Source organism: Phyllopteryx taeniolatus, chromosome 3 (assembly GCF_024500385.1).
Source record: "Phyllopteryx taeniolatus isolate TA_2022b chromosome 3, UOR_Ptae_1.2, whole genome shotgun sequence".
Taxonomy (NCBI): domain Eukaryota; kingdom Metazoa; phylum Chordata; class Actinopteri; order Syngnathiformes; family Syngnathidae; genus Phyllopteryx; species Phyllopteryx taeniolatus.
In genome coordinates this window covers 8329233-8356380 of record NC_084504.1, presented here as the reverse complement: position 1 = coordinate 8356380, position 27148 = coordinate 8329233, and the positions used below count along the sequence as shown (strand labels likewise).

At 39.7% G+C, this 27148-nt stretch overlaps 1 protein-coding gene across 6 annotated transcripts in view; it reads right to left on the bottom strand.

Annotated features, from left to right (window-relative positions):
* Positions 1 to 237: 237 nt before the first annotated feature.
* Positions 238 to 27148, bottom strand: part of nf2a (NF2, moesin-ezrin-radixin like (MERLIN) tumor suppressor a) — a 70370-nt gene continuing 43459 nt past the window's right edge. For 2 of the 6 annotated variants that reach the window (XM_061766817.1, XM_061766820.1), the window contains 4 exons: positions 25939 to 26041; positions 24314 to 24432; positions 22984 to 23143; positions 13747 to 14768 (listed from right to left, as the gene is read on the bottom strand). In XM_061766817.1, the coding sequence (XP_061622801.1) occupies positions 14718 to 14768; positions 22984 to 23143; positions 24314 to 24432; positions 25939 to 26041 (433 nt within the window). In that variant the 3' untranslated portion in view covers positions 13747 to 14717. Of the gene's footprint in view, positions 735 to 1942; positions 5578 to 13746; positions 14769 to 16291; positions 17426 to 22983; positions 23144 to 24313; positions 24433 to 25938; positions 26042 to 27148 lie in introns of those variants that run through there. The other 4 variants (XR_009787623.1, XM_061766815.1, XM_061766816.1 and 1 more) reach the window with 4 other exon arrangements.

The window sequence follows — 27148 nt, the reverse complement described above, 5'->3', positions numbered from 1 at the left end:
TGTCAATAGGACAGCCCGACAACATCCAGAGCCTTTCGGAACTCCGGGCGAATCTCATCCACGCCGAGGAGCTTTTTAACCACCTCGGTGACCTCAACCCCAGAGATAGGAGAGCCCGCCTAAAATTGTCATATGATTACAGCGCTCAGCCCTTTTCCCCTGAAGCAAAATCTGACTTTATTCTCATAAGTGTGCGACTTTATTCAACAAAAAAATATGTTATTGTTGAACAGCTTTATTCTTGCAATATTATGCAAATAATAATTTTTAAAAATGCCTTTTTGGCTTGTTTTGACAGTCACCATCAGTTTGATAGTTCACTTCAATTAAAAACGCAAAGCCTCTAAATAATCAGATTACATTTTTCTTCTGACGACTGTAGAAAAATATCAAAATAATGTAATCATCTCATACTGACAAAGGTAAAGGTTTATGCGCTCCTTGTCGACAGGAAATATGACATAAGCACAGTAGATTTCAGACATTGTGGCTCGATTTGGAGGATGATGAGGTATCGATCGGTTGCGTGTGCATTTGTCCTTCACATGAGCAAAGCGGGCTGGAAAACCCCGCCGTCTGTTGGGCGACTTCATTAAGATTCTGCACGATGCTCCCGCTTAGGTTCGGCGCCGAAGGGGAATTCTCTCGTCGTTGTGCGCCGCGTTGATGAGCAGCATAGGGTGGATGACAACGCTGCCGCTTTTGTTCAACATGTCGCCTGCTTTGGACGACAACTGCACCGCAAAAAAGAAAATTTATTACAGGAAGATTGAGACTTTCTTTTCTCCCAGAAAAATAGTTTTTCCTAATAATAATTTAAAAAAACTTTACACTTTATTTATTATGTGATTACAACTTTATTTTTAAAAAAAACCTTACTTGATTCTTGAAAGATCTTTTCTACTCTTAAAAAAATGGCTGTATTTTCAGAGGTTTACGTCTTTTACCTTGGAGAAATACAACTTTATTCTCAAACAATCTGACTGTTTTCCTCTGAAGATTATGACTTTATTTCCTGAAAAAATCAGACTTTATTGTCAGAAGATTATACTTGGAAGACTTTCTAAAAATTTTTTTAGATTAAAATTTTATACTTATTACTAAGTATAAAATTTAAATTACTTAATAATAAAGTCAGACTTTAGGACTACAAATCGGACTTTGTTTTACAAAGCCTTTTACTTATTCTTGAAAAAAACCCCAAAAAGATTATTTTTGTTTTTAAGAAACTCCATCTTTATTCTTGGAAGATTAAGACCTTTTTCTTAGAAAAATCTGACTTTATTCTCAGAAAATTACAATTTAATCCTCAAAAAATGTTGATGTTATTTTCTAAAGATTGGGACTTTTCTTTAAATAAAATATTTTCGGAAGATACATTTTTTTCCTGAAAAAAGTGACACTGTATTGCCAGAAGACTACAATTTTATTCTAAAAAAAAATCTGATTTAATTCTTGGAATATCTTTTTTTCGGGATTTTTTTTCCCGACTTCATCCTCTGAGTGTTATAATTTTTATTACGGAAAAATCTCATGTTGTTTTCAGAATATTTTCCTGGCAAAACAAATCTTATTTTATCATCAGAATGTGACATTTTTTTTCTTGAGAAAATCAAACTTCATTTTCTAAAGATTAAGAATTTTTTTCTTAAAAAAAAATCTGACTTTAATGGGAGAAGATAGAAATTTTAGAAAATCTGACACTATTCTTGAAAGATTAAAACCCTCTTTCTGGATAAAAAAAATAAAACTTTATTCTGGAAAGATTACAGTTTTATTCATTCATTCATTTTCCATACCTATTATCCTCACTAGGGTCGCGGGTGTGCTGGAGCCTATCCCAGCTATCTTTTGGGCCAGAGGCGGGGTACACCCTGAACTGGGCCCCAGCCAATCACAGGGCACATAGAAACAAACAACCATTCGCACTCACATTCACACCTACGGCCAATTTAGAGTCTTCAATCAACCTACCATGCATGTTTTTGGGATGTGGGAGGAAACCGGAGTGCCCGGAGAAAACCCATGCAGGCACAGGGAGAACATGCAAAATCCACACAGATGGATTTGAACCCAGGTCCTCAGAACTGTGAGGCAGATGTGCTCTAACCAGTCATTCACCGTGCTGCCGATTACAGTTTTATTCCTGAAAAAACAAAACAAAAACGTTTCTATTCTCAATAGATTATGACTGTTTTCTTTTTTATTTTTATTTTTTTAAATCTGACTACAGTATTCTCGAAATCTTATGAAAAATTTTCAGAATTTATTTTTACTTTTTGATGAAAGATTACAATGTCATTCTAAAATTACAATTTAATTCGGGGGAATAAAGTCCTTCAAAAAGTCTGATGCTATTCTTAAAAGATTTGGACTTTTTTTCCCTGCTTTATTTTCTGAAGACTATAACCTTTTTTTTCTCAAAACATACAACTTCATTCTGACAAAAATATGACGATTCCCAGAAGGTTTTGTTTTTTTCGATTAAAAAAATATTTTAGAAGCTCTTGAAAAAATACAACTTCATTGTTTTTAGTTTATTGCTTTTTTTCACCGTTCACCAGGACGATTTTTTTTCTTCGATGGATGATGCATGAAAAAGTATGGGTTTATAAAAAAAAACAGACTATTCTGAGACGATTCTGACTTTATTCATCAAAAAATATACAAAAACATAGTTTCTTTTTTTTCTATAACAACAACAACAGCAAAAAACAGACCTTTTAGATTTTTTTTTTTTAAATGACACGTTTCTGGTTAGGTTAAAAATGTATTTTCGATATCAGTAGTACTTTTTTTAGTAAGATTAAAATGTCTTTCTTGAAAATATCCAATTTTATTTTCAGAAGATTAGGCTATGACTTTTTTTTTTGAAAAAAAAATTTCTTGCAAAAATGACTTGCAAAATTAGTATACTTTTTGTTTCAAAATGATTGTTTTACATTTCACATGTGACTGTAATATGAATTTGTAATGGTCCCTCTGCATCAAAGGACAATAGAAGGTGATGAGTCAAACATAAAATAGAACATATTGGAACATTCGGAAACAGGAGCAAACACCCACGATAGGACCTTTTTTGTGTGTTTTCTTTTTTGTGCGGCAAAAATAATGTCATTACCGTTGCACATTGCCTCCAACAGCTGGTGTGTGAAAGACACACGCGCACGCACACACTCATTGATTGCTGCTTCCCATTTGATTTCATCATATCGCCTTTTCTCGGTATGTGCAACATTTGCTGCTAGTTTGGCTGTGAAAAGGCGGAAGATGTGCACAAAATAAAAATTCCTTTTGTCACTGCCGATGTGAGGGAAAAAAAGACTCACTAATGTTGTTATGATGGAAGTGGTGATGTCATTTTCTTGTCAAAATTCAGAGATAACAATTGAATGAGTTATGTTTAATTATTGTTTCTACCTTGTGCTATTCAGATCAAGGTTAGGGTTTCCAATTGGGGTTTCAAGCCAGGGTTAGACATTCATATTAAGGTTTCAATATAGGGTTAGGGTTTCAGTTGAAGTTTCAAGTGACAGTTTAAAATCTGATTTAGGTTTTCAAAGTAGAGTTTCAAGACAATTTGCTTTTTTTAAAACCCAGGGATAGGGTTTCACATTAGGGTTCCATGTCAGGCTTATTATGGCTTCAAAGTAAGGTTTCAAATGATGGTTGCAAACAAAGGTTAGGGTTTAAAGAGAGTTGAGTTTCAAATTAAGGGTCAGAGTTTTGTCCGTTCTGTCCCTCTGTTTTTCCCCTAAAACGCTTTTCTGTCCAGCTGCATTTTCAATAAACATCAGAATAATTAACAAAAATAATAAATAAATTAAACAGAGGGAGTATTAAGTCCCCTGTTGCACAGCAAAACTGTTCCAGCACAAAAAGCATACAGCTGCATGACCATTCTGCTTGATCATGCAGCTGAACAGGACAGGGAAAAAAATTATAATAATAAAAAAAGACAAGCTTTGGGTTTCAAATTGGGATTTCAAGACATGCTTTAAATTATGGTTTCAAGACCAGATTAGGGTTTCAAATTAGGATTGTAAAACAATGTTAGGGTTTCAAGGAAATGATAAGGTTTCAAAGAAAGGTTTTAAGCCAATTTTAGTGTTCCAATGCCAGGTTCCACATCAGGGTTAAAGTTTTGATTAAAGGTTAGGGTTTCAAAGTAGGGTTTCAAGATGGTTGGTGTTTGTTTCAAAGTAGAGGTTTAAGACGTAGGGTCACTGGTAATTTTCTTCCATTTATTGTGAAAAACAAAAAGTTAGCTGTAGTTCACTATAAATTGGCTGAATAAACAATTTGAAATATGCATTTAAATGTTTTGATTTATTTAATGAAATAATTACATATTTTTAAAATAAAAATACACTGATTGATATAATACAATGTTAAGAGCATGAATTGATTGTATTATTAAAATAAACAATATTACATATACAGTAAGGCGACACGGTGGACGACAAGTTAGAGCGTCTGCCTCACAGTTCTGAGGACCGGGGTTCAATCCCCAGCCCCGCCTGTGTGGCGTTTGCATGTTCTCCCCGTGCCTGCGTAGGTTTTCTCCAGGTACTCTGGTTTCCTCCCACATCCCAAAAACATGCATGGTATGTTAATTGAAGACTCTAAATTGCCCGTACGTGTGAATGTGAATGTGAGTGTGAATGGTTGTTTGTTTCTATGTGCCCTGCGATTGGCTGGCAACCAGTTCAGAGTGTACCCAGCCTCCTGCCCGATGATAGCTGGGATAGGCTCCAGCACGCCCGCGACCCTAGTGAGGAGAAGCGGTAAAAAAAATGGATGGATGGATAGTATTTTTGCCATCAATTGCTCTTGCTCTCTCTCAATATATTATGTTTGAATAAGTTTGTATTGTTTTCAACGTGTATTACAGACCTTCAAACAAGTTTGAAGTGAGATAAATGCTATAAAAACATGCCTAGGGTGTATTTAAACAGGGTATTTCTATATCACGGATTTTCAGTCATGGGGGGGGGGTCTGTAACCAAACCCCAGTGATGGAGGGAGGGATTACTGCTTTTCTTTTTTTAAACCTGGCTTGCTTGTCCATTTAACAATAAATGTTGCCCTTGACCCCAAAATGAAATCCTGAGGAGGAAAACCCAAACGGGTGCCATTTGACCTCGTCACACTTATTTTCTTTCTCGTGCTCGTTGACATTGATCAGCTGGCTTTCTTTCCACCCGCTTGTAGGCTAATTGAAACAGACGGAGAGCCAAGTGCAGATGATCCCAATGAAATTATGTCTGTGGGGGGGTGGGTGGAAAGCCCAACCCACCGCCCCCCTTTACCAATGCTGCAGCTACCAAATTAAAAGTGCTCATGTGCTATGGAGAGGGAAAGAAAATGAGAGACACCTACCTGAAACATCACAGTTTCACTTTTTCATTGTTGTGCCATTTCAACACAATCACAATATTCTTATTTTTTAATTAATTACAATGTTTCTGATGGGCCCGCGACCCTAGTGAGGAGAAGCGGCTCAGAAAATGGATGGATGGATGTTTCTGATGGTGTATTTTAACCATGTGCAGCACTTCTTCTGTCTTCAGTCTTCTGTGGAAAAATGTGGAATAAACAGAATGATAGTGAGAGGGTTCTAGAAGTTAACTAGGCCTGAAGCTAACTAGGCTAAAAGCTAACTAGCTAGTCCTGAAGCTAACTAGGCCTGAAGTTAACTATCATGGCCTGAAGGTAACTAATTAGACCTAACGTTAAACAGGTCTGATGTCGACTAGACCGGAAGTTGACTGGCCTGAAGTTGTCTAGGCCTGAAGCTAACTAGCTAGGCCTCAAGCTAACTAGACCTGACGCTCACTAGGCCTGAATAAACTAGGGCTGTTACCTAAATAGACCTGAAGTTAACTAGCCAGTTCTGAAGCTAGCTAACTAGGCCAGACGTTAACTAACTAGGCTAACTATTGAGGCCTCAAGCTAATTATGCCTGACGCTAACTAGGTCAAGTCAACTACGTCTGAAGTTAACTACGTCTGAAGTTAACTAGGCCTGAAGCTAACTAGGCCTGACACTCACTAGGCCTGAAACTGATTAAGATGAAGTTAACAAGGCCTAAAGTTAACTAGGTCTGAATTTAACTACTATATCTAGGCCTGAAGTTAACTATTAAGGCGTGAAGGTAACTAGTCAGTCCTGAAGCAAACTAACTAGGCCTGACATTAACTACTGTATGTCTGAAGTCAACTAACTTGGCCTAAAGCTAACTAGGCCTGAACTTGGCTAGGCCTGAAGCTAACTAGCTAGGACTGAAGATAACAAGGCCTGATGCTCACTTACATCCAAAACTAAATACGATGATGTTAACTAGGCCTGCATCTAACTAACTTGACATGACGCTAACTAGCTTGGCTTAAACCTAACTAAGCCTGAAATGAACAGGGCCTGTAGCTACAGTATCTACTAGGCCCAAGGCTAACGAGGCCTAAATTTAATTAGACCTTATAGTCGTGAATTTCTAACAGTGTGGAAGGGAGTGGCTATAGTCGTATTTTTTCGAGATAAAAGTCGTAATCTTACAAGGATAATATCCTAATTGCACCCCTCTCCCGCATCATGGACACTCAAGGTACGTTTTCCAGGAGCAAAAGAAGTCACATTATGGTGTTTAGTCTTTGTTATATTTGATGAGAGGCGGCGAGGAAGCCAGAACGGATGCGGCGTGGAGGAAGAATATTTTCACAGAAAAAAAATAACACGGCGTAACGGCACCTCGCTAGGCTAAAAATAGAGATTACAAGCGGGAGAACTTCCAGACCTCACAGCGGTTTGAGCTTCTTTTTGCAAATGCAACGTGTGCGTGTACGTGTGTTTTTGTATATATTTGTGTGTGTGTGCATGAGTGTGGTATCTTGATGTTAGCGGGGCTAGCGTCTCGCAGCGCAGTGCCACTTACATAACGTCAGATGACATCAAAGTCAATCCCGTTGGCCTACTTGGGAGTTGTGCGATATTCCCGACACTCAGAGAGACAATTACGTCAAAAAGGAACAGCTGCTGCTATATCGGCACAGGAAGTCTGACATTTTGGTTTGTAGCGTCTCTTTTAGGGCAATTCCAGGGGTCCTTTAAAAGCTAAGGCTTTCCAAACTTCAGCCTCTGAAACCTGTTTAATTTAGCAACATAAAATTTGGTAGATATGTTAAACCTGAGTAGTCCCACAAAAAAGAAGAAGCCATGTCTGAAAAGACACTAGCAGTCTGACATTTTGGTTTGAAGGAACCGTTTTAGTAGGTCATTTATGGGGGTCCTTCAAAGACAAACCCTTCCAAAGAGTTTTAGTTTTAGCAACATGAAATTTGGTAGGCATATCTATCATGAGTATACAAACAAAAAAAAGTCTCAAGAAACCATGCCTGAAAAGACAAAGAAAGTCTCCCATTTTGGTTTGAGGCGCACCTTTTATTTGGCTATTTCCAGGGGTCCTTCAAAGAAGAACACTTGCTCGAGTTTTGGAAAATTCAGCCCCCGAAGCCAGTTTCACTGAGCAACATGACATTTGGTTGGGATGTCTATCATGAGAACACCAACAAAAAAAGTTTCAAGAAGCCATGTCTGAAAAGATAGGAAATCTGCCAGACATTTTGGTTTGAAACGGCAATTGGAGCGTCACGTATCCTAGACAGCTGGATGAGCATGAATTGTGAATAATTTTAGTTTTTGTTATTGCGTGTGAGCAGAGCATGGCGGCGAAAATTGATGACTTGCCATTAAAAACATGAAATCTCAAGTGAGGTTACTGACAAAAGCTCAAAGGTTGAGTAAACCTGTTGTGAGAAATTACTTTCTTCCAGTTTCTGAAAACATCTGTACTGTAACAGGTTATAGCGCCACCTGTTGCTTTGTCATGCACATAACAGACTTCAAATGTGATTCAGAGAAAAAAAACATTTCAGAGACACATGCTTTTTAAAAATAGAAGTGTACATTACCAGGACCAGGACTCAAAACACTGGCACATGTCACACTACACGGAAGATTTCCCCCCAAAAATCAAACATGCTAGACTTTTCATTTTGGCGGCATAGGGCCAAATCATTGGTCATGGATTATGTAACAGTACAAGACGTTTTGCCGTTCCTGACAAAATATGTCAGGCTCGATCTGAGAAATCGGCTGCGATAGCTAATCGGGCCAATCCATCCATCCATGTAGTGTGACATATCAACGACAACGCACCTTGACATACACCAATAGGATTGCGTATTGTGACCGGTGCATCGCCTCCCATGCTTGCCGTTGTCAACATACTTGCACACCATTGTCAACATTTATTCACGAGCACAAACAAATGTTTACCGAAGCTTTAGGGCACGATTTGACAGAACGCTGGCATATTTACGTACAACCGTAAGTGCTAGCACTAGCTTTCTAGGCTACTAACGTTTTGTTGCCTGCTTGTGAGCCATATCGTATTAAAAATATGTGAACATACCTCAAGCAATCCTTGAATTAAGGTCCTCTCCCGAGCACCGGTGACGCGCACCACACGTTTTTCCTCATTTTCCTCTTTTTTTCCCAGCCATTCAATAATACATTGGTGCAGGGCATTGTTGTCGTCACCATGGTAATGACTGTATCCTGTCGCGTTGACCAGTGACACGTTTTCTGGTTCCACTTCTCCCACAGTGTTTGATGTGACAAGATAAAGCCCAGTGATCGTAAAAGACGGGATACGGTGGTATCGGAATACATCGTGCAGTGTTGCCACTGTCTGCCCGATATATGGCAAGATGTTGTGCCAGTAGTCTGACAGTGCAATCAGGAAAGACCAAATTTGTCTTGTAGTCTGATCCAGGCATAACTCATTGAGGCATTAACTAGTTGACCAACCAACCAGCTAAGTAAGTAACTATCCCAAATGACTCAATGTTGCGAAGGTTAAATTTGAAAACTAATACCACTAAGAGTACCAATAACCTACTGTACGAGTATACTGTATGTCTAGAAAGGTGACGGCCGTAAACCTATTGAGGAGCTGTGTGGTGTTCATCAGGAAATGTTATTGTGTGAGGGCCAGTCAGTGCATCTGAAAATAAACTCATTTGCATGCTGGCTAACTGCAGGCAACAATTGCCACACAATCACCCGCATTTGACAATTGACTGGGAGAAATCATCAACACTCTGCGCCGGAAAAGATAAGGAAAGAAAAGACAATTTAGCCAGAAGACGCTTATGATACTACTCTGTATGTGTGTGTGTAAGTGATGCTTCAGTCCACAAGGGAAGTGGGATTCCTAATAGTAATATGGCAGCCTAGCAAGTGCAGCAATGATTCCCACTGGAGGGATGAGGTGGTCCTCACACAGATGGAGATGCATGTGGGGAGGGAGGGAGGGAGGGAGGGAGGGAGGGAGGGAGGGAGGAAGGAAGGAAGGAAGGAAGGAAGGAAGGAAGGAAGGAAGGAAGGAAGGAAGGAAGGAAGGAAGGAAGGATTGTAATGGTGCCATTTGGATGCGCCTTTAAACGTCTTTCGAGTAAACCAGCCAATGCTGTGATTCGACTCTTTGTTGTGTTGATCACTACTGATCTCCTGAAAATGTGAAATACGTTGGAAACTCTTAAGTTAAATGCCTAAAAAAATTAGTGACTTGAAACTGCAACTGTGCAGGTCAGTGGTGTGTCCCTAGGGCTGCGCGATTATTTTGATCAAGATTGTAATCAAGATTATTACAATTATTCTACAATTTTCACCATATTTTTGAAATCTTGAAATAACAATACATTATAGATAACAATAAAAAAATTATTTATCCACAATAAATGTTACTTTACCAAGTGCTAGCTGAATAAATATGTTATTACAAAGTGCGAATCACGAATTGCAACTTAATAGAAGCAAATAGAAGCATGGAAGGCAATAAGGTTAGTCTGCAAGCACCGACTTTTCATTTAATAACTTCCAATATAGTGAATTGTCAAGGACGAGTACGTGTCCGTTGTTCTGCTTGACCATTGTTCAGTCGTGCACGGTCACAAAGTGCAACGAACTCGACAGTTGTGATTTCCTTCTCTATTTACTTCAGGTCATTTTTTACTGTCGTCAGGCAAGTTGAAAAGTTGAAGTCAAGGCAGCTCCGATTAATGATTGGTAATACTACAGTATATCTCTGACCGTTACACACCGCCTCTCCGCCAACGTGCTGCAAGGGCCAACGTCAAAATAAAAGCTTCCTATATTACTACATTGGACAGCAATGCCCTTTTAGGGTTTTATTTTGAAGGCTTAACCATGTGTTCGCCCTCTGTTGGTTGGCTGACTAGGTTGCAAGCACTGCTGCATATGAAGTACTCATATGCAGTACTCATGAAGTACTCATATGCAACAGCACGCGCATTTTAAATGTAAAATATCGCCGACAATCGAGATTCAGGGCAGACCACTCTACTGAAATGGCCTTTGCAAAAGTGGCGAATGATATTTTACTAGCTATGGATTGCTAGTAATCAATCATCAATTCTATTGTTACTTAACCTCAGCGCTGCCTTTGATACCGTTGATCACAATATACTACTAGATGGCCTCGAAACGCGTATCGGTATTACAGGCCCAACACGTTCTTGGTTTAGATGTTATCTCTCGGGTAGGATGCACCATGTAATTCATGGTAATGTGACCTCTGAATATTATAATGTCACTTGTGGAATCCTGCAAGGATCGGTACTCGGCACTCTTTTGTTCAGTACTTATATGTTGCCGCTTGGCGATATCATATGCAAATATAAGATTAGCTTTCACTGTTATGCCGACGATACTCAGCTATACATGCCATTAAAACTAACTAGCCCACGTGATTGCTATAATCTGGAGTCATGTCTCATTGAGATTAAACAGTGTATGTCCTTTTGCTCCTTAACCCTGAGAAAACCGAGCTGTTGATTAGTGGCCCTGCTAAATATAGCCACTTGTTTAAGGACACCACTCTGAGTTTTGACAAAAGTACCATTACCCAAAGTGAGTCAGCGAAAAATCTCAGCGTTATATTTCACTCAACTCTCTCCTTTCAAAAGCACATTAAGAATATTACCAAAACTGCGTTTTTTTTTTCATTTTCGCAATAGCACCACGATATGGCCCATCCTATCCGCTAGTGATGCAGAGATCATAGTCCTCGCATTTGTTCCGTCTTACCTCGACTATAGTAACGTGCTGCTTTCTGGTCTTCCCATGTCAACTATAAAAAGCCTGCAGTTAGTACAAAACAAGACTTTTGACGAAGACGAGAAAGTTTGATCGTATTAATACCATTCTGGCCAACTTGCACTGTCTCCCGGTCTACTTGTGATGCGAGTTTAAGGTTCTGTCACCTACCTAAAATATTACACGGTTTAGCACCCTCTCACTCGCTTAGTTGTACCGTATGTTCCGTCCTGAAACCTACGCTCGCTTTTGGTGAATTTGAGAGCCAGAAAGAAGTCAGTAGGCTCTCGAGCAGTTTCTATTTGGTTCCAGTTCCAGTTCTCTGGAATGTCCTACCCGAGGATATTAGAGCTGCTACCTCAGTAGAAATGTTTAAATCCTGACTTAAGACTTATTTATGCTCTTTGGCATTTATTTAAAGTTAACGTACGCCTATGTTACTGTCCAATCTCCTCCCTCCTCATCTCCTGCTCAGAGAGCTAGGTGACATTGACCGACTCTGAGGCTGTTGCTGTTTGGGTTTTGCACTGACCAGTTGGGACAAGATTTGAGGTGGACCAGTTCCCCCAGAGTAGTTGCCATGAAGGATTCTGCTCTGACCAACCGGGCCAGGTCCTGAGGCAGAACCCCCGAAGGCGTCTTCCCTGCGGCGCCTTTTCTCTTTAAATGGACTCATGCCATCTCACTGAACATTATACAGCATCTCACCATTGTAATGAACATTGTACAGCACCAGACTATGTGATACTGTAAATGTTGCCCACTCGACATCCATTGCAGCCCGGTCATCCAGGAAGGGGGATTCCTCACCATCTGCGGTCCCTTCTCAAGATTTATTTTTTCCCAAAATGCATTTTTTTCCTTGCCCTATTGGGGGGTTTAGATTAGGGGATGTCGTCAATCATTGCCAACTGTGGGCTTGTGAAGCCATTTGAGACTCTTGTGATTTAGGGCTGTACAAATAAACTTGACTTGAAATGAATGATAACAATGAGAACATCTGCGCCGCCAATCACCTTCGTCATTATGCTTTTTGTCATTTTTCAGCAACTTTAAGGAAAACTAAATGATGGAGTGACTAACCATCCGACTAATTAACAAACTAAACAACCAACTAATGACTGACTAACTAACTGACCAAACAACTTGACGAACTACCCCAAAAAATAACTTGTAAACTAAACAATCAAGCAATTAACTAACTGAAAAACCAACTTATCAAGCAAGCAACTGACTGACTACCAACCAGTTAAGTAAATGACTAATGGTCTAACTGGCAAACTAACCAACAAACTGATTAAGTAACTAGCTATCTAATGAACTAACTAACCAACCAACTGTAAAACTAACCAACCAAGCAGCCCACTCATAAAACAACAAACTAACTAAACATTTAAATAGCAAACCCTACCTACCCTCCTACCTACCTACCTAACTGCCCAAACAACACCAAATTAATTAATTTACTAATGGTCAGGCTAACTGGGAAACTATGCAACTGGCTAACTAGCGAGCCAACTAACTGTAAAACAAACCAATCAGCCAACTAATTAACAAACTAACCACCCAACTCACTAACTGACTGACTGACCAACAAACAACCCCGCCAAACAACCAACCCCCAAACAATTAACTAACTCACTAGTGAGCGGACCCACTAACTCCCAATCAATCAACTAACTAACAGACTAACTCGCAAACTAACAACCAACTAATTAACCACCCAACTAACCAACCAACCAATTGACTACCTGGCAAACTAACTGTGTGTACGCGCGCAGTTGTTTGATTGATAAACAACTAACAAACCACCTAAGTACATAAAACTAACAGAATAACCCTCAATAAATGACCAAACGTATCAAAACACAAACTGCCAAACTGACCAACCAAGCAGCGAACTATTCTAATGTCTGACCAACGAACTAACCAACCAAGCAGACATCTACTTAAAAACTAACTAACCAACCAAAGAGTGAAATAACAAATCAAACAACCAAGTGAATACCAAACTCACCAACCAACGGGAATATAAAGAAGCCTTAAGCCACCAACTAGCTAATTAACAACTAAATAACCAGCGAATAAATTGACTAAATAACTAACGGACTAACTGGAAAACTAACAAAAATCCCAACCAATTAAATAACCCACCAACCAACTAAGCAACCAATAAAATCAAAGAACCAACCAACTGAAAAGCCAACTAGATGAAAAGCAAAATAACTAACTAACCAATAAACAAACTAAAAAACCGTAAAGATCAGATACGATGACAGTACAGTGTGCCTTGGTGTTTCCTGTTTTATAGTAGCATACTGTATTGTTTTTACTCATACATTATGTATGACAGTTAAGAATGCATCATTCTAACCTTTAACAATGTCTGTGAGACTCTGTGACGTCAATCACGATCCCCGAGACGACCAACCCTCTTCTCTCCGAGCATTTTGTCCCTTTTCCTGGTGCGCCTCCCTACAGACCACCACAACACCCTTGCCTCCTAAGGGATTGGGGGGTTGGCCTCAGGCAGCCCAATCACACCAAAATAAACACATCAGTCAGACATGGTAGAGGCATCTTATTTTATTTATACAATGTACTGCATACAGTATGTCAGGGAATTTTTATATACGTGCGCGCGCACGCACACGCACACACACACACATTAGGATACAGTATTTACAGTGTACAAGGGTATGCTTATTATAAAAGGTGAACTAGTTTTTGCTTTATTAAGAAAAGAAAACGTCACATAAGATTTACGAGTGGCCGTAGTTTAAATAATGTTAAAAAAATTTGGACATAAAACAAGTGAAAAAAAAAATAGTGGAAACAATCAGCCAAAAAAAGGACAATTTTATTTAAGAAAATGCTTTTTTTGGATGCCACATTAAGGCATGCCCTGAAGCCAGATCTTAGTCTTTGTTGGCCCTTAGTGGTTAGATAACAAATATACGTCAAGACTTTCGGGAAAAATCTGGTTTTACAGCAGTGATGTTTAGGTACTTACCAGTGACTTCCTTGGGATCATGGAAATCATGAAGATTATTTTTATCGTACGTTTTTAAAGCAGTGACATTTTTGTTTTTCTCACTGTTAATGTAAAAATTATTCACTAATCCAGACACAGGTAATGACGGAGTTTGACTGACTGAATGACTGATTTTTTTTTTCCCGATTTCTTTTCTGAAGATGATTTGTATTGTATAATGCTTGTGTTTGTTTTCTTCCACATTACGCAAAAACAACCACCAGCAGTTTTAAATGCGTGATTTCTTTGTTCACTTTGGTGAGCATTAGTAAATTTTCATTTAGAAAACATGAAAATTCTCCAGCATTTATCTACAGATATGTATTTGCATCATTGTTAAATATTAAAAATATGATCTACGACTCCCCAACGTCATGCAGGAAAACGAGCATCCATGTTTGTGCGTCTGTTAGGCCCCTGAAGATGCTGTAGTAGTGGTCTTTATTTGTTTTTGGTTTTTTACCCCCAGGAGGTATAGAAGGAATGGAGAAAGGTTGAGAGTTCCTTAGAGATCCTCAAAGAAGGCCACTCTGGACTTGGTGCTCTGTAGCGTCAACTGTGGAGGATATAATACAAAGTGCGGCGACAGGAGGACGTCGCAGTCAGTAACTGGCCAGATGGGTTTCTCATGCTGTTATCATGTGTGCAAAGTTGACCAGAAATAGGATAAAAATGGTCCAAATCTTGGTGTGAGATCACCTTAACTTTGTTTACATGAACCAAGTCTCCACAATCTCGACTAACTGTATTTTGAGCAGATAATTCCACGAGTATTTGTAATGGGCACCAGAGTTATTCAAAACTTACTTTTTGTTTTGAAGACAAGCATCGAGGTTCAATCAAGAGCAATTACCATTGTTTTGTTTTAATAAGCCAAATGTAGACAACCTTGGATAATTGAACAGAATGTTTTAAAGAAAACATATAATGAAAAACGTCAATAACTACATTTTGAGCATTAGATTTCAGGAATATTTATTTCCATTGGCTGTGCAAGCTGTCCAAAACACAAACTTCGTTTTTGTTTTGAAGAAAAACAAAGACGGTAAGGACAAAAGCCCAATGCCATTATTTTGTTTTAACAACCCAAACGTTGACAACTTTGGATAATGATTGTAAAATTTATATTCTATTATTTAAGGAATATCTTTGAAGAAGTATAACGACTCCAGACAGCGAAGAGGAACTGATTACCCGTACTTTGTTTTAGTAAACCAAATGTGGACAATCTTAGATAATGAACATAATATTTTGATACAATTATTTAAGGAGTATCTTGAAAAAGTACAAAGACTCAAGGTGGCCCACAAGAACTGATCATCCTTACTTTTGTAAGTGTTGACAACCTTGGATAGTGAACATATTTTTAATTCATTATTTAACAAGTGTCTTCCAAGATGTGTGAAGATGAGCAAGGGCAATCAAGAGGACCCAATCACCCTTACTTCGTATTAATATACCAAGTGTTGACAACCTTGGATGATGAATAAAATATTTTGAAACAATTATTTAAGGAGTAACTATGAAGTGTGAAACCTCAAGAAAGTAAAGACGAGTTGACTGTTTTAATAAACCGAGTATTGACGACGTTGGCGAATGAATATTTTGATGCAATTACTTCAGAACTATCCATGAAGAACTATCAATACTCAACGCAGCCAAACTGTACCGATTACTCTTACTTTGTTTTAATAAACCAAGGGTTGACAACCTTGGATAATGAACGTAATATTTAGATTTAGGCTGCGGCAACCCGCGACCCTAGTGAGGATAAGCGGTGAAAGAAACTGGATGGATGGATGGATGGATTGATGCATAATTTAAGGAGTGGATGGCATGGTGAACGACTGGTTAGCACATCTGGCTCACAGTTCTGAGGATCCGGGTTCAAATCCGGCCTCGCCTGTGTGGAGTTTGTATGTTCTCCCCATGCCTGCGTGGATTTTCTCCAGGTTTCCTCCCACATTCCATAAACATGCATGGTAAGTTAATTGAAGACTCTAACTTGCCCGTAGGTGTGAATGTGAGTGTGAATGGTTGTGAAGCAGAAGCGCTTCAATGCTAATTGGGAATGCTAACCGTCAGCTGCTGAACCAACTTGTCCAGCAGTAGGTCAGGAGGCACTGCATACTGGAGCTTTAAAAGTTTATCAGCAGGTCTTGGGGGAGCAGGGCTTGGTGCCATTTCCTGAGGAAGTCTTTGACGTGCTTTCCTCACCTGATGTGAGATGCTGGTAGACCAGGTGTGGTCTGCCGAGATGTGGACTCCAAGGAAATTGCATCTTTCCACACTCTCTCCCTCCTCTCCATCAAAAAAGAGGGTGGTGAGCTCAGTTCTTTTGGATTTCCTGAAGTCCATGATCATCTCCATTATCTTGGTCATATTCAGGTCCTTGTTCTTGATTTCATACCATTGCCTGAGATGGCGCTCCTCTTCTGACTGTAGTAGTCTGACTCGTTGTTGTCCGTGATCAGTCCTACAAGGGTGGTGTTGTCAGCAGATTTGATGGTGTTGTTGTTGGGGTGAATGGGAGCGCAGTCATATGTAAGTAGGGAGTAGAGGAGGGGGCTGAGGACACACCCCTGTGGTGTACCCGTGTTCAGGATGAGAGTGCGGGAGGCGTTGTTTCCCATCCTGACATTCTGGGTCTGTTGCTCAGGAAGTCTAGTATCCAGGTACACAGTGAGCTACCGATGCCCAGGTTGCTCAGTATTGTGAACAGTTTGTGAGGTACTGTATTAAATGCAGAGCTGAAAACCACAAACAGCATCCTCACTTAGGTGTTCACCTTATCCAAGTGCGTGAGAGCTGAGTGGAGTGCTGTGTTGGTTGGGTCTTCTGTTGACCTGTTTACCCTGTATGCAAACTGGTTCAGATCGAGGAGTGTCCTTGATGTGAGACAGGATGAGTCTCTCCAGATAGTTGGTGATTATGGGTGTTGGAGCAACTGGGCGAAAGTCGTTCAGGCAGCTCACTGTGTTCTTCTTGGGTACTGTACTGTGACAATGGTAGTTGATTTAAGGCAGGTTGGGATTACAGACTGCAGTAGCGAGAGGTTAAAGTTGGTAGTGAAAGCCTCTGCTAGCTGGTCTGCGCCTGCCTTAAGAACTTGTCCTGTCACCCTGTCTGGACCCGTTGTTTTCCTTACGTTGACACAGCGCAGTGTGGCTCATACCTGGTGCTGCTGTAGCTTTATGAGGGCATCGTCCCGCTCTGCAAGGGCATGATAGGTTTGAGTTTCTGTTCCAACATGTCGGTGCACCAGTTCCAACATGTCTGTGCATCACTGCCCAAAACAAAGTTCATAGACACTGATGAGAGAATTTGGTATGGATGAATTTGACTGGCTATTAGTCCTGCCCTCAACCAGAGAGAAGACCTTTGGGTTTATTTCGAGTGGACAGTGAGCCAGGCCTTCTCGTCCTACATCAGTGCGTGACCTCATAAATATGCTCCTGGAAGAATGGGCAAAAACTACCATAAACTTACTCCTAAACCTTGTCGAAAGCCTTCCCACAAGAGTTGAAGCTCTTATAGCTGCAAAGGTTTGGCAACATCATATTAAACCATATGGCTTTAGAATGAGATATCACTTATAATCTTACGTGAATCAAGTCAGGTAAGCAAATAGTTTTGGCAATATACAGTTCCCTCCAAAAGTATTGGAACAGCAAGGTCAATTCCTTTGTTTTGGTTGTACACTGAAGACATTTGGGTTTCAGATCCAAAGATAAATATGAGACAAAATGGACAATGGTCATTGCACCGGACTATTGCAATATTAGTCATTCGAACTGCTCTAAGTGCTAGAGGACTCTGCATCTTTTTGCACTATTGTCAAAAAAAAATCAAATAAATAAATGTACCGGCATTACCAGATAACTAGCAACCCTTTACTGCTCAGTGACTGTTTTTTTTTTTGTCAATGTCTTTATGTCTCCAAAGTGTTCTCTGTCAATTGACTGTCTGTTGTCGTACTGGAGCGGCTCCAACTACCGGAGACAAATTCCTTGTGTGTTTTTTGGACATACTTGGCAAATAAAGATGATTCTGAAGTTCAGAATTCCAGCTTTTATTTCATGGTATTTACATCTAAATGTGTTAAGCAACTCAAGAAAGAGCACCTTTTGTTTGAAGCCACCCACTTTTCAAGTGAGCAAAAGTATTACAACATACATTATTAAATTAACTTAAAGTGAATAACATTTAATATTTGGTGGGATAACCCTTACTTGCAATAACTGCATCAAGCCTGCAACCTATTGACTTCACCAGACTGTCGCATTCTTCATTTTAAATGCTTTTTCTGGTTTCGTTTTTTATTATAATTAGTGTTGTGCTTTTAGAAATAAAAATGTATATATTTTTAATTGTTTATTTTGTGAAATTTGAAATACAAAAATAAAATATGAGACAATAAATAATCTGCAACATATGGAAATGTTTGTATTGACTTGAATAGATCATATTACTTTTCAATTATGAGGCCTCAATCATTTTATCATTGATATGTAAATAAATAAATATATACCGTATTTTCACGCCCATAAGGCTCACCGTATTAAAAGGCGCCGTCTCAGTTATGGGGTCTATTTCTGTATTTAACACATACATAAGGTGCACCGTATTATTGGGCGCAGGCATGGTAAAACATACGCTAGCTTAAAACATACGGTAGCATGCATGCACGCTAAAACAATGTTTTTAAAAAGGCAGCGAGAGCAAAACTGAGTTCGGTTGTACTTTATTAAAGTATTTAACAATGTATTTATGCAATTTTTTTTTTTTTTATCAATCCTCATCCACAAATCCATCAAAGTCCTCATCTTCTGTATCCGAAATGAACAGCTGGGCAAGTTCTCGATCAAACACGCCAGGTTCCCTCTCGTCACTGTCGGAGTCAGTCTCGTTGCCGTGCGGCTCCTCAGAAATGATGCCGGCTTTTATGAAAGCTCGAACAACAGTGCAAGCAGACACGTTAGCCCAAACATCCACAATCCATTCACAAATTGTGGCGTAACTCGCCCGGCGCTGCCTCCTAGTCTTAGTAAAGCTGTGTATGCCATGTGACATCCATCGCGCCCACGCCGCTCGCAACTTCACTTTGAACGCCCTGTTTACACCGATGTCCAGCGGTTGGAGTTCCTTCGTCAAGCCTCCCGGAATGATGGCAAGCTCCGAGTTATTGCACTCAGTCGAATGGTGGCTGCAGAGACGCTTCTCCCGGCTGTTCTTTGCTCATTAATCCATTGCTCGAGTTGGGCTTCCAACTCGGGCCACCTCGCCTTGCGTCAGCTTCGTCTTCTTGACTTGGCGAAGCTTGTTTTCCTGCTTCCTCCACTTGCGAACCATGGATTTGTTGATCTTGAATTCTCTCGCGGCTGCTCGATTCCCACGTTCCTCCGCATAAATGACAGCTTGCAGTTTAAACTGTGATTCATAAGCGTGTCTCCTCGTAGGTGACATTTTCGGGGGTCCTTAGCCAAACCGATGTTGTTTTGCACAATGCACATACCGGCGTTATATACCTACTGGAGGCGTGCCTTTAGCGTCCTCTTTCACGCGCACCCTTCCCCCTTTAACGCCCGCATGCTGTCCTCAGTCACGTCCGCTTTTCCTCTATATAAGCAGCGTGTCAGCAGGAAATGCTCCCAGTCAGTCAAGCGGAGCGCTCATCACACAACAACATTTATAGATTTTGGAACTCGGTGCACACACAAGGCGTGCCGCATTATAAGGCGCCCCGTCCATTTTGGAGAAAATTTAGGACTTTTAAGTGCGCCTTATGGTCGTTAAAATACGGTATATAACATTTTCATTTATTTTGTGCAATTATGATATTTCATTTGTTTATTTTATTTATTTACGTTTAAAAATATTTATTTTACTGTAAATAATTATTTTTGAGCAATTTGTAATTGTTTTCATTTCTTTTGTACATTTTTACATTCAATATGACTGAGTTTTTAGTATTATTTATTTTGTAAAAACAGAAATAAAAATGTTATTTTGATGTTTTATCATTATTTATGTTTTAAAATATATATAATTCTTTTTATTTACTTTGTGTGATTTTCTTTATATTTAATTTGACTTAAATCTGGACAACAGCTCCTTCCGAGTGTCCTGAGTGCGATGTTCCGCATTGGAAGTGGTGCTCATTAATCATCTGGAGCGTCTCCCTCCGGCTCTGTTCTCTGTTCCACATTTACCCTTCTTTTCCTCGTCTTCACCTTGCGCTTCAGAACGTTAACATCGTGTTAAAACGTTGCCCATTTTCCTAGAGAGCATGATGAATGTTTGCCGCTTGTCTGCGCTAAAAAATTCAACTAGCGTTCACGCTAATAAGCGTGGATGCAGAGTTGCTTTTTCTTTTCTTTTTTTCTTTATTAGATAATTGAGGAAAATGGATAATCAGAGCGGCAAGATAAAAGAAAAAAAGCCGAGCTTGCAAGTTTGTCACAAGTTGGAAACAGAATTGACTTTTTGTACTTGATGAATCACTCTAGGGGACTTTGTCACATTGTTTTAGTCTTTACTTTTAACTACGAAATAGACTACTATGTTATCATTTTGCTAACAAGCCAGTTTTAAGGAAAGGGTAACATATTGATGTACATTTGAGTCCATGTGTTTGTGCTGTTTGACAAGTCGTGATGATGTAAACTACTGTAATTTCTCGCGTATAATGCGCATTTCTTTCCCCCAAAAAATTGTCTAAAGTCAATAGTGCGCATTATACATAGGTATAGTGGAAAATGAAAAAGCTTTCACATTTTACAAATGTATGCCGCCATCTAGAGGTTATGAAAAAGTTGTACACTTTCATTCCAATGTCACCGCCACCTAGAGGTTATTTAAAAGGTGTAGCCTACACTTTCATTCCAATATGACAGTGGTATGACTGCATATCCTGTATGTACAGTTGTGGTCATAAGTTGACATACAAAAGGTGGAGTGTTTCATATGCATTTTAGTTCATCAGTTTGACAAAAAGGAGCGACGAGTGACGACACAGAAGGCTATGTTAGAATATTGTGCCAGCTACTAGCTAGGTAGCTGCCAACTGGCTAGCTGTCGATTGTCTAGGACTAGGTCACTTGAGAACAAAAGTTAGAGTTTTAAATGCGCATTTGAGTCCATAGACCACTACGTTAGCAACCTACGCTAACCACAAGCTATCTAGCTCTTAGTTATCAAGCTGCTGACTGGCTAGGCCACTTGTGAACAAAATGTAATGTGCATTTACTTCATCTGTTTTGTGGTGTTTGAATGATCACTGAGTCATGACGTAGTTATGTTAGTATCTTGTGCTAGTTGCTAACTAGCATCCAGCTACTGACTGGGTAGGTCACTTGTAAACAAAATATAGACTATGTAAGGTGTATGATTTGAGTCATCTTGTTTGACAAGAAGGAGCACTGAGTGACAACGTAGACCGGTACGTTACCATCTCCCACTAGCTGATAATTAGCTAGCTGCCAACTGGTTCATCATCATGTTTGAAAAGCCTTACATGACATTACTTCCAGTTACCACTGCAAAGATGTAATCATAGAGTCGACAATCGCTCAGGACATGCTACGCTAAGAAGGTTCTTTTGAGGCTGGCAAAACAATTAGTTTCTTGAAATAATCTAACACTGCACTTCACACCGCTATGTCTGTGCCTAGTTTTTAAAGGGGCTCTATTTGTTTCTAAGTATATTAAATATGTTTGAAGTACTGAAAACATTTGCAAAGACATCACAATATAGTGCTGAATCGTTGAGACAGAGCTTAAGCATCTTTTTCACTGTTTGAAAGTTTGTAATTTTGTGGGTGGGGCTAAAACACAACCCTGTGACATCACAGGGCTGGCGTGAATACTTTTTAGCGCGAGTTCCCACCCACACTGTATAAGGACATATTGACATCATTTCGATTGGCTGCTCAAGTGAGTGTTTGCTGTGTTTAGCTTTCATAACAAGCCCCATTTACCACTCCAGCGTGCAGTCAGCAAGCTAACGATGGCTACACCTTGAAAATGCGTCTTCGATGGTTGCCTCAATTTACAGAACAGCTCGGTGGCGTTTTTTTCAAGCTACCTAAAAATGAGGAAATTAAAAAGCCATGGATTGACTTCTTAAAGACACACGGGGATGCCAAACTGAACATCAACACTACCACCAGCCGATTCTGCAGTGCACATTTTACGACAGATAGTTTTGTAAGCATTCACCAGACACAACATGGCTTCGTGGGTAACTTAATACCAGTGAATGGGGCAGTGCTGACTGTCTAAATACCTGGGCTTAACTCCTATTGTCCCGCTGTCGTCAGGTGCCGTGTTCGGCAGTGACATTATGTCACCAACAACGAGGGTTAGTTGAAGTTTTGATGTTGAGCCTCCTCACATGATTTTACATCGTATAAGCTTTCACCCCCTCAGTATGTTTGATTCCTTTTGGCACATCCAGTCGACGCGCGCACAGTGTCTGAGCTGAGAGGTGGCCCTTATTATTAAAGTTTTGAAACCTGATTTTATATAATTAGCAATTTTTTCAAATTCCAATGGCTTCATCAATCATTCAAATTTGCCAGGCTTATTAACATTACTCTTCTCTGTGCTGTGTCGAATTTACATTCCATTTTTTGGGCCTGCTTAGTGCCATTATAAATAGCTAAAAACACAGCGGTGGCCGCATAATCGGATCAATCTGCAGGTAATCAGATTAGTAGCGGTAAACACACACGCAGTTAAAAGGCACTCAAGTAGTAGCGTGAGGATACCTTCTTAAAATTGCTATGCTTGCTGGCTCCCTGCTCAGCGTTGTGGTCGTGGATCACATCCAGCGGGGTCTGGCGCTCCTTTAGCTTCAGGCTCTCGATCTCTGTCTTCAGCTCGTTCAGCTGTTCCTGGAGGTGCTTGCTCTTCTCCATGTACTCCACCCTATCAAAGGGGAGATGCCTTTTCAAAAAAATGGGAGGTATTGATAGGGGATGCACAAACTCTGACTCTGGCTGTTTAAGGGGGTGCACTGCTTAAAACGTTTGGCAAAGGGTGTTCTACAACAAAATCATTAAAGCTATACGCTAAATGGGGCCCGTAGCATTTTTTTCCCTACCCGATTCCACGCTTATTTGCGTTTTTGTTTTGTTCTTTTTACACAATCGCCAATTATTTATAGCAAAATTAAATAAAATTCATGGCGATTATAATGAGCATCAGTTATTCACTATTCGTTGTCGGGCCCTGGTCCTTATCCCCGCGAACAGCGAGGGTCCACTGTAATTGTGTGTAGCACTTTATACGGTACAGTGTATGATATGCACATGTAATATTTGACTTTTTTATTTTTAATAAATGTCCCCAAAAATGTAAATACCCTGTAAAGTGAAAACAGAGATTTGTTTCTAAATACACTGTACATTTGTAGATAATTGCTGAAGAGTCACCCCTCCCACACTATTAAAGAACTTCAGCACCTTCGTTCACATCTGCAGTGACCCAGCGCAATTGAGACGTGCGGTTGGCTCGTTACCTATGCCTACACCCCAAAACCACATCTTCCCTTTGGACGGTCCGCTGGCCTCGTTGTCATGATGGGGAAAAGCCCTCCAATGACTGTGGGATATATTCCAGCCACCTGAATCATTAAGCCGATATATTTTCGTGTTTAAAATGTAGTTATGTGTAGGCATAAGAAAGACGAAGTGGCATCCATTTTTCCAGCTAGTACAAGTGCTATTTTAATGACACTTAACATATCCACAGCATTCAAGAGCAAAGAGAATGCCTTGATTTTTCACCATTTTGAAGCCCTATTTTTTAGACTTGATGCTTTTTTTAAAAATAAATTTAAATTTGTCAGGGTTGTCAACAACAACAAAAACAATCTTCTGTGTGGTGTATCATATGAACAAGAATAATTTTCACTTTACAGGGACTTTAAACGTTATTACGCATTGTCATTATTAGAAATTATGTGTAGGATTTTAAGAAAAATCAAAAGAGCCAATCCATTTTGGAGGAAAAGTGTGGAAAAGTGAAAGGAGGAGTAGTGAATACTGTGACTGAAAACAGCAGGTAGTCGTCCTGAAAATGTCGCCGCCGACTCACTTCTCCTTCTCGATCTCCATGGAGAGTCGTTTCATGTCGGTGTCTTTAAAGTCAAAGCTCAGGTTCTCCCTGCTGAAGCTCAGGTCAGGAGGCATGCAGTCGACCGGCAGCGCAGGGCACTGGCAGACAAATAAAAAAACACAACAAAAACAGGATATGAACGCAAATAGCAAACATACTGAAAGCACACTGGAGGAACACAGGAACTCACACACATGCACACACACACACAGTCATGCCATGTTGACTCCTAATAGACAATTCAAATGGAAATCTTACAGTTGGGCAGGCAGGTGACGTGAACGCATCCTGGCAGAGCATGAGGGGGCAATTTGACGGCCAATAGTGCGTATGTTCAGGTTCTGTCCCACGCATTTGACTGCATACGGAGTGCTTGTGAGTGTGTGTGAGTCAAGAGGGCATAAAGGAGTTTTATTCATCTTCTGTGACGGGTTTAGTGCATTTGAGTCCATCTTTTTATTAGGTACACTTCTACGTTAGCTTCCATAGTTAGCCACCGACTGGCTAGGTCACTTGGTAACAAAAGGTTTATACTGTATGTCTGAATTTAAACTACATTAGAGGCTGAGTTTGTTAGGTGACGATGTCAATTACTGATTCATTGTTTACTCCTTGTTATTGACCAACTGTATACAAACAAACGATTATAATTACTATAACGTAGACTGCTAAGTTAGCTTCTACAGATAGCCGTCGACTGGCTAGGTCACTTGTGAACAAAAAGAGTAGAGTGTTTCATGTCTGTGTTTACCTTACATTAGCGGGAGATTTCATTGTGTTACCATGTTAATTAGTGATGGAATGTTTACCTACTGGTATTGACCAATTGTTTGTAAACAGTTGACTGGCTAGGTCACTTGTGTACAAAAGGTAGAGTAGGTAGATTTCATTGTGTAACAATGGTAATTAGCGACTCAATGTTCACTCACATTCACTCACCCACCAACTGTTTGTAAACAAAGGACTTTGATTACTATTCGGTAGACTGCTACATTAGCTTCTATATCTAGCTGTCGACTGGCTAGGTCACTTGTGAACAAAAAAGTCGAGTGCCTTACAGTATGTGTTTTCTGTTACAGTATGTGTGTAAAACACTACCGATATGGATTTTATGAGGCCAATATTTGGCAGAGTAAAATTCCGATAACCGTTGTGTTTTGGTCCCTTAAGGCTTACAACAATAAAGATATCATTTACAGGCAGAACATTTGGCTGTTTTAAAATACTTTGTCCTCTAGTAATTGTTTAACATTACAAAAGAGAGAAAAATTGGGCATCTTTTTGCATTTTTTGGGGGGAATGCTTGTTTGAATGTCATTATATCTGTCTTATGTTGTAATGTGTGAGAGAGGAAAAAAAAGAAAGAAAATCCGCAAAAAAATCTGTCAATTTTTGACGATTTGAAAAGTGCTAATATCGGGCGATTAAATCGGACCCTAGTGTTGACATTACATTAGTGGTTGATTTCACTGAGTGACAAAGTTTAATATTTATTATCCAGTATTGACCAACTGTTTGTAAACAAAGGACTTTAATTTTACTAAGTGATGGCGTAGACCGCTAGTGCAACGTTAGCATCTTAGCATTGTAGATAAGCGCATTACCGTGTACACTCTGCTTGTAATTTCCAGGAGCTTGTGCTTGGCCCTGTGCTCAGACTGCCTGGCTTCCAGCAGATCCTGCTTCAACTGCTCCGCCTCCTTGGCCCTGCCCAAAAAAAACGAGTCACAAGATGGATTCAAATACACTGCCCCACAAGTGATGTAGAAAAAAAAGTACTCTAATGCCTTCGCAGGTAGGCAAGGAGAGCCACAGTGGCCAATGCACTTTCAGCCGTTTATTGAACAGGAAAAACTCGCAAATACCAAATGGAAACATTCACAAGAAGCTGCTGTAGACCACAACTCACACCCATATGCCCACACACAGTCACCAGTCAAGTTGTGATGTCACTCACAAGGCCACGCCCCTTAAAGGCACACATAAAACACTAAAGTTGTTCTCTTTATGACCTTTCAGCTTGTTTCAACCAGAGGTGGGTAGAGTAGCCAAATATTGTATAGTAAATATACTGTAGTACTGTTACTTTAGAATAATATGACTCAAAGTAAAAGTAAAAAGTAGTCATCCAAATATTTACTTGAGTAAGAGTAAGAAAGTACTCAATGAAAAAACTACTCAACTAAAGAGTAATTTGTGAGTAACTTCTGATTTTTTTTAAATTAATTAATTTTTTTAAATCTAAGCATGAACATCAAATAAAATAAAAAAAGAATGATACATTGGAGTTGACACACACCTGCCACCATTTAAATTTTTAACTGCCCAAAAACTAACAACACATCCATTGGGCTCTACAGAAACTTCATTTGCTTTATTCACTTAAATGACTTAATGAAGAACCTGTTTGCTAAACAGACTTAGTGATTGTGTGTGCGTGTGCGTATGTGACACCATAGGATAGGGCTAATGTTACCATATCCACTGCCAAAACAACAATAGAAACATCTGCAACTTACCGCAAGGTGCTTTCTCAAGTTAGAAGTGGGCTGAAATATCCAAGTTTTGGCAGTCACAATTTAAGAGCTGCTTGGCAAAGGTGTTGTTTTTTGGAATCTGTAAAGTAAACACACTCACGCGGCTGTTTTTTTCCCACAAAATTAGCCATTTTGATTGGTTCGTGAAGGCACGGTCATATGACTGCCTTGTGTCGTCTGATGGGTGAATTGGAGTCAAATGACATTAGTGATCATGTTAGATTGGGGCGACGGGCGCCCTATGGGGAAGTCGAAGATGGAGTCTAAAAATAGACGC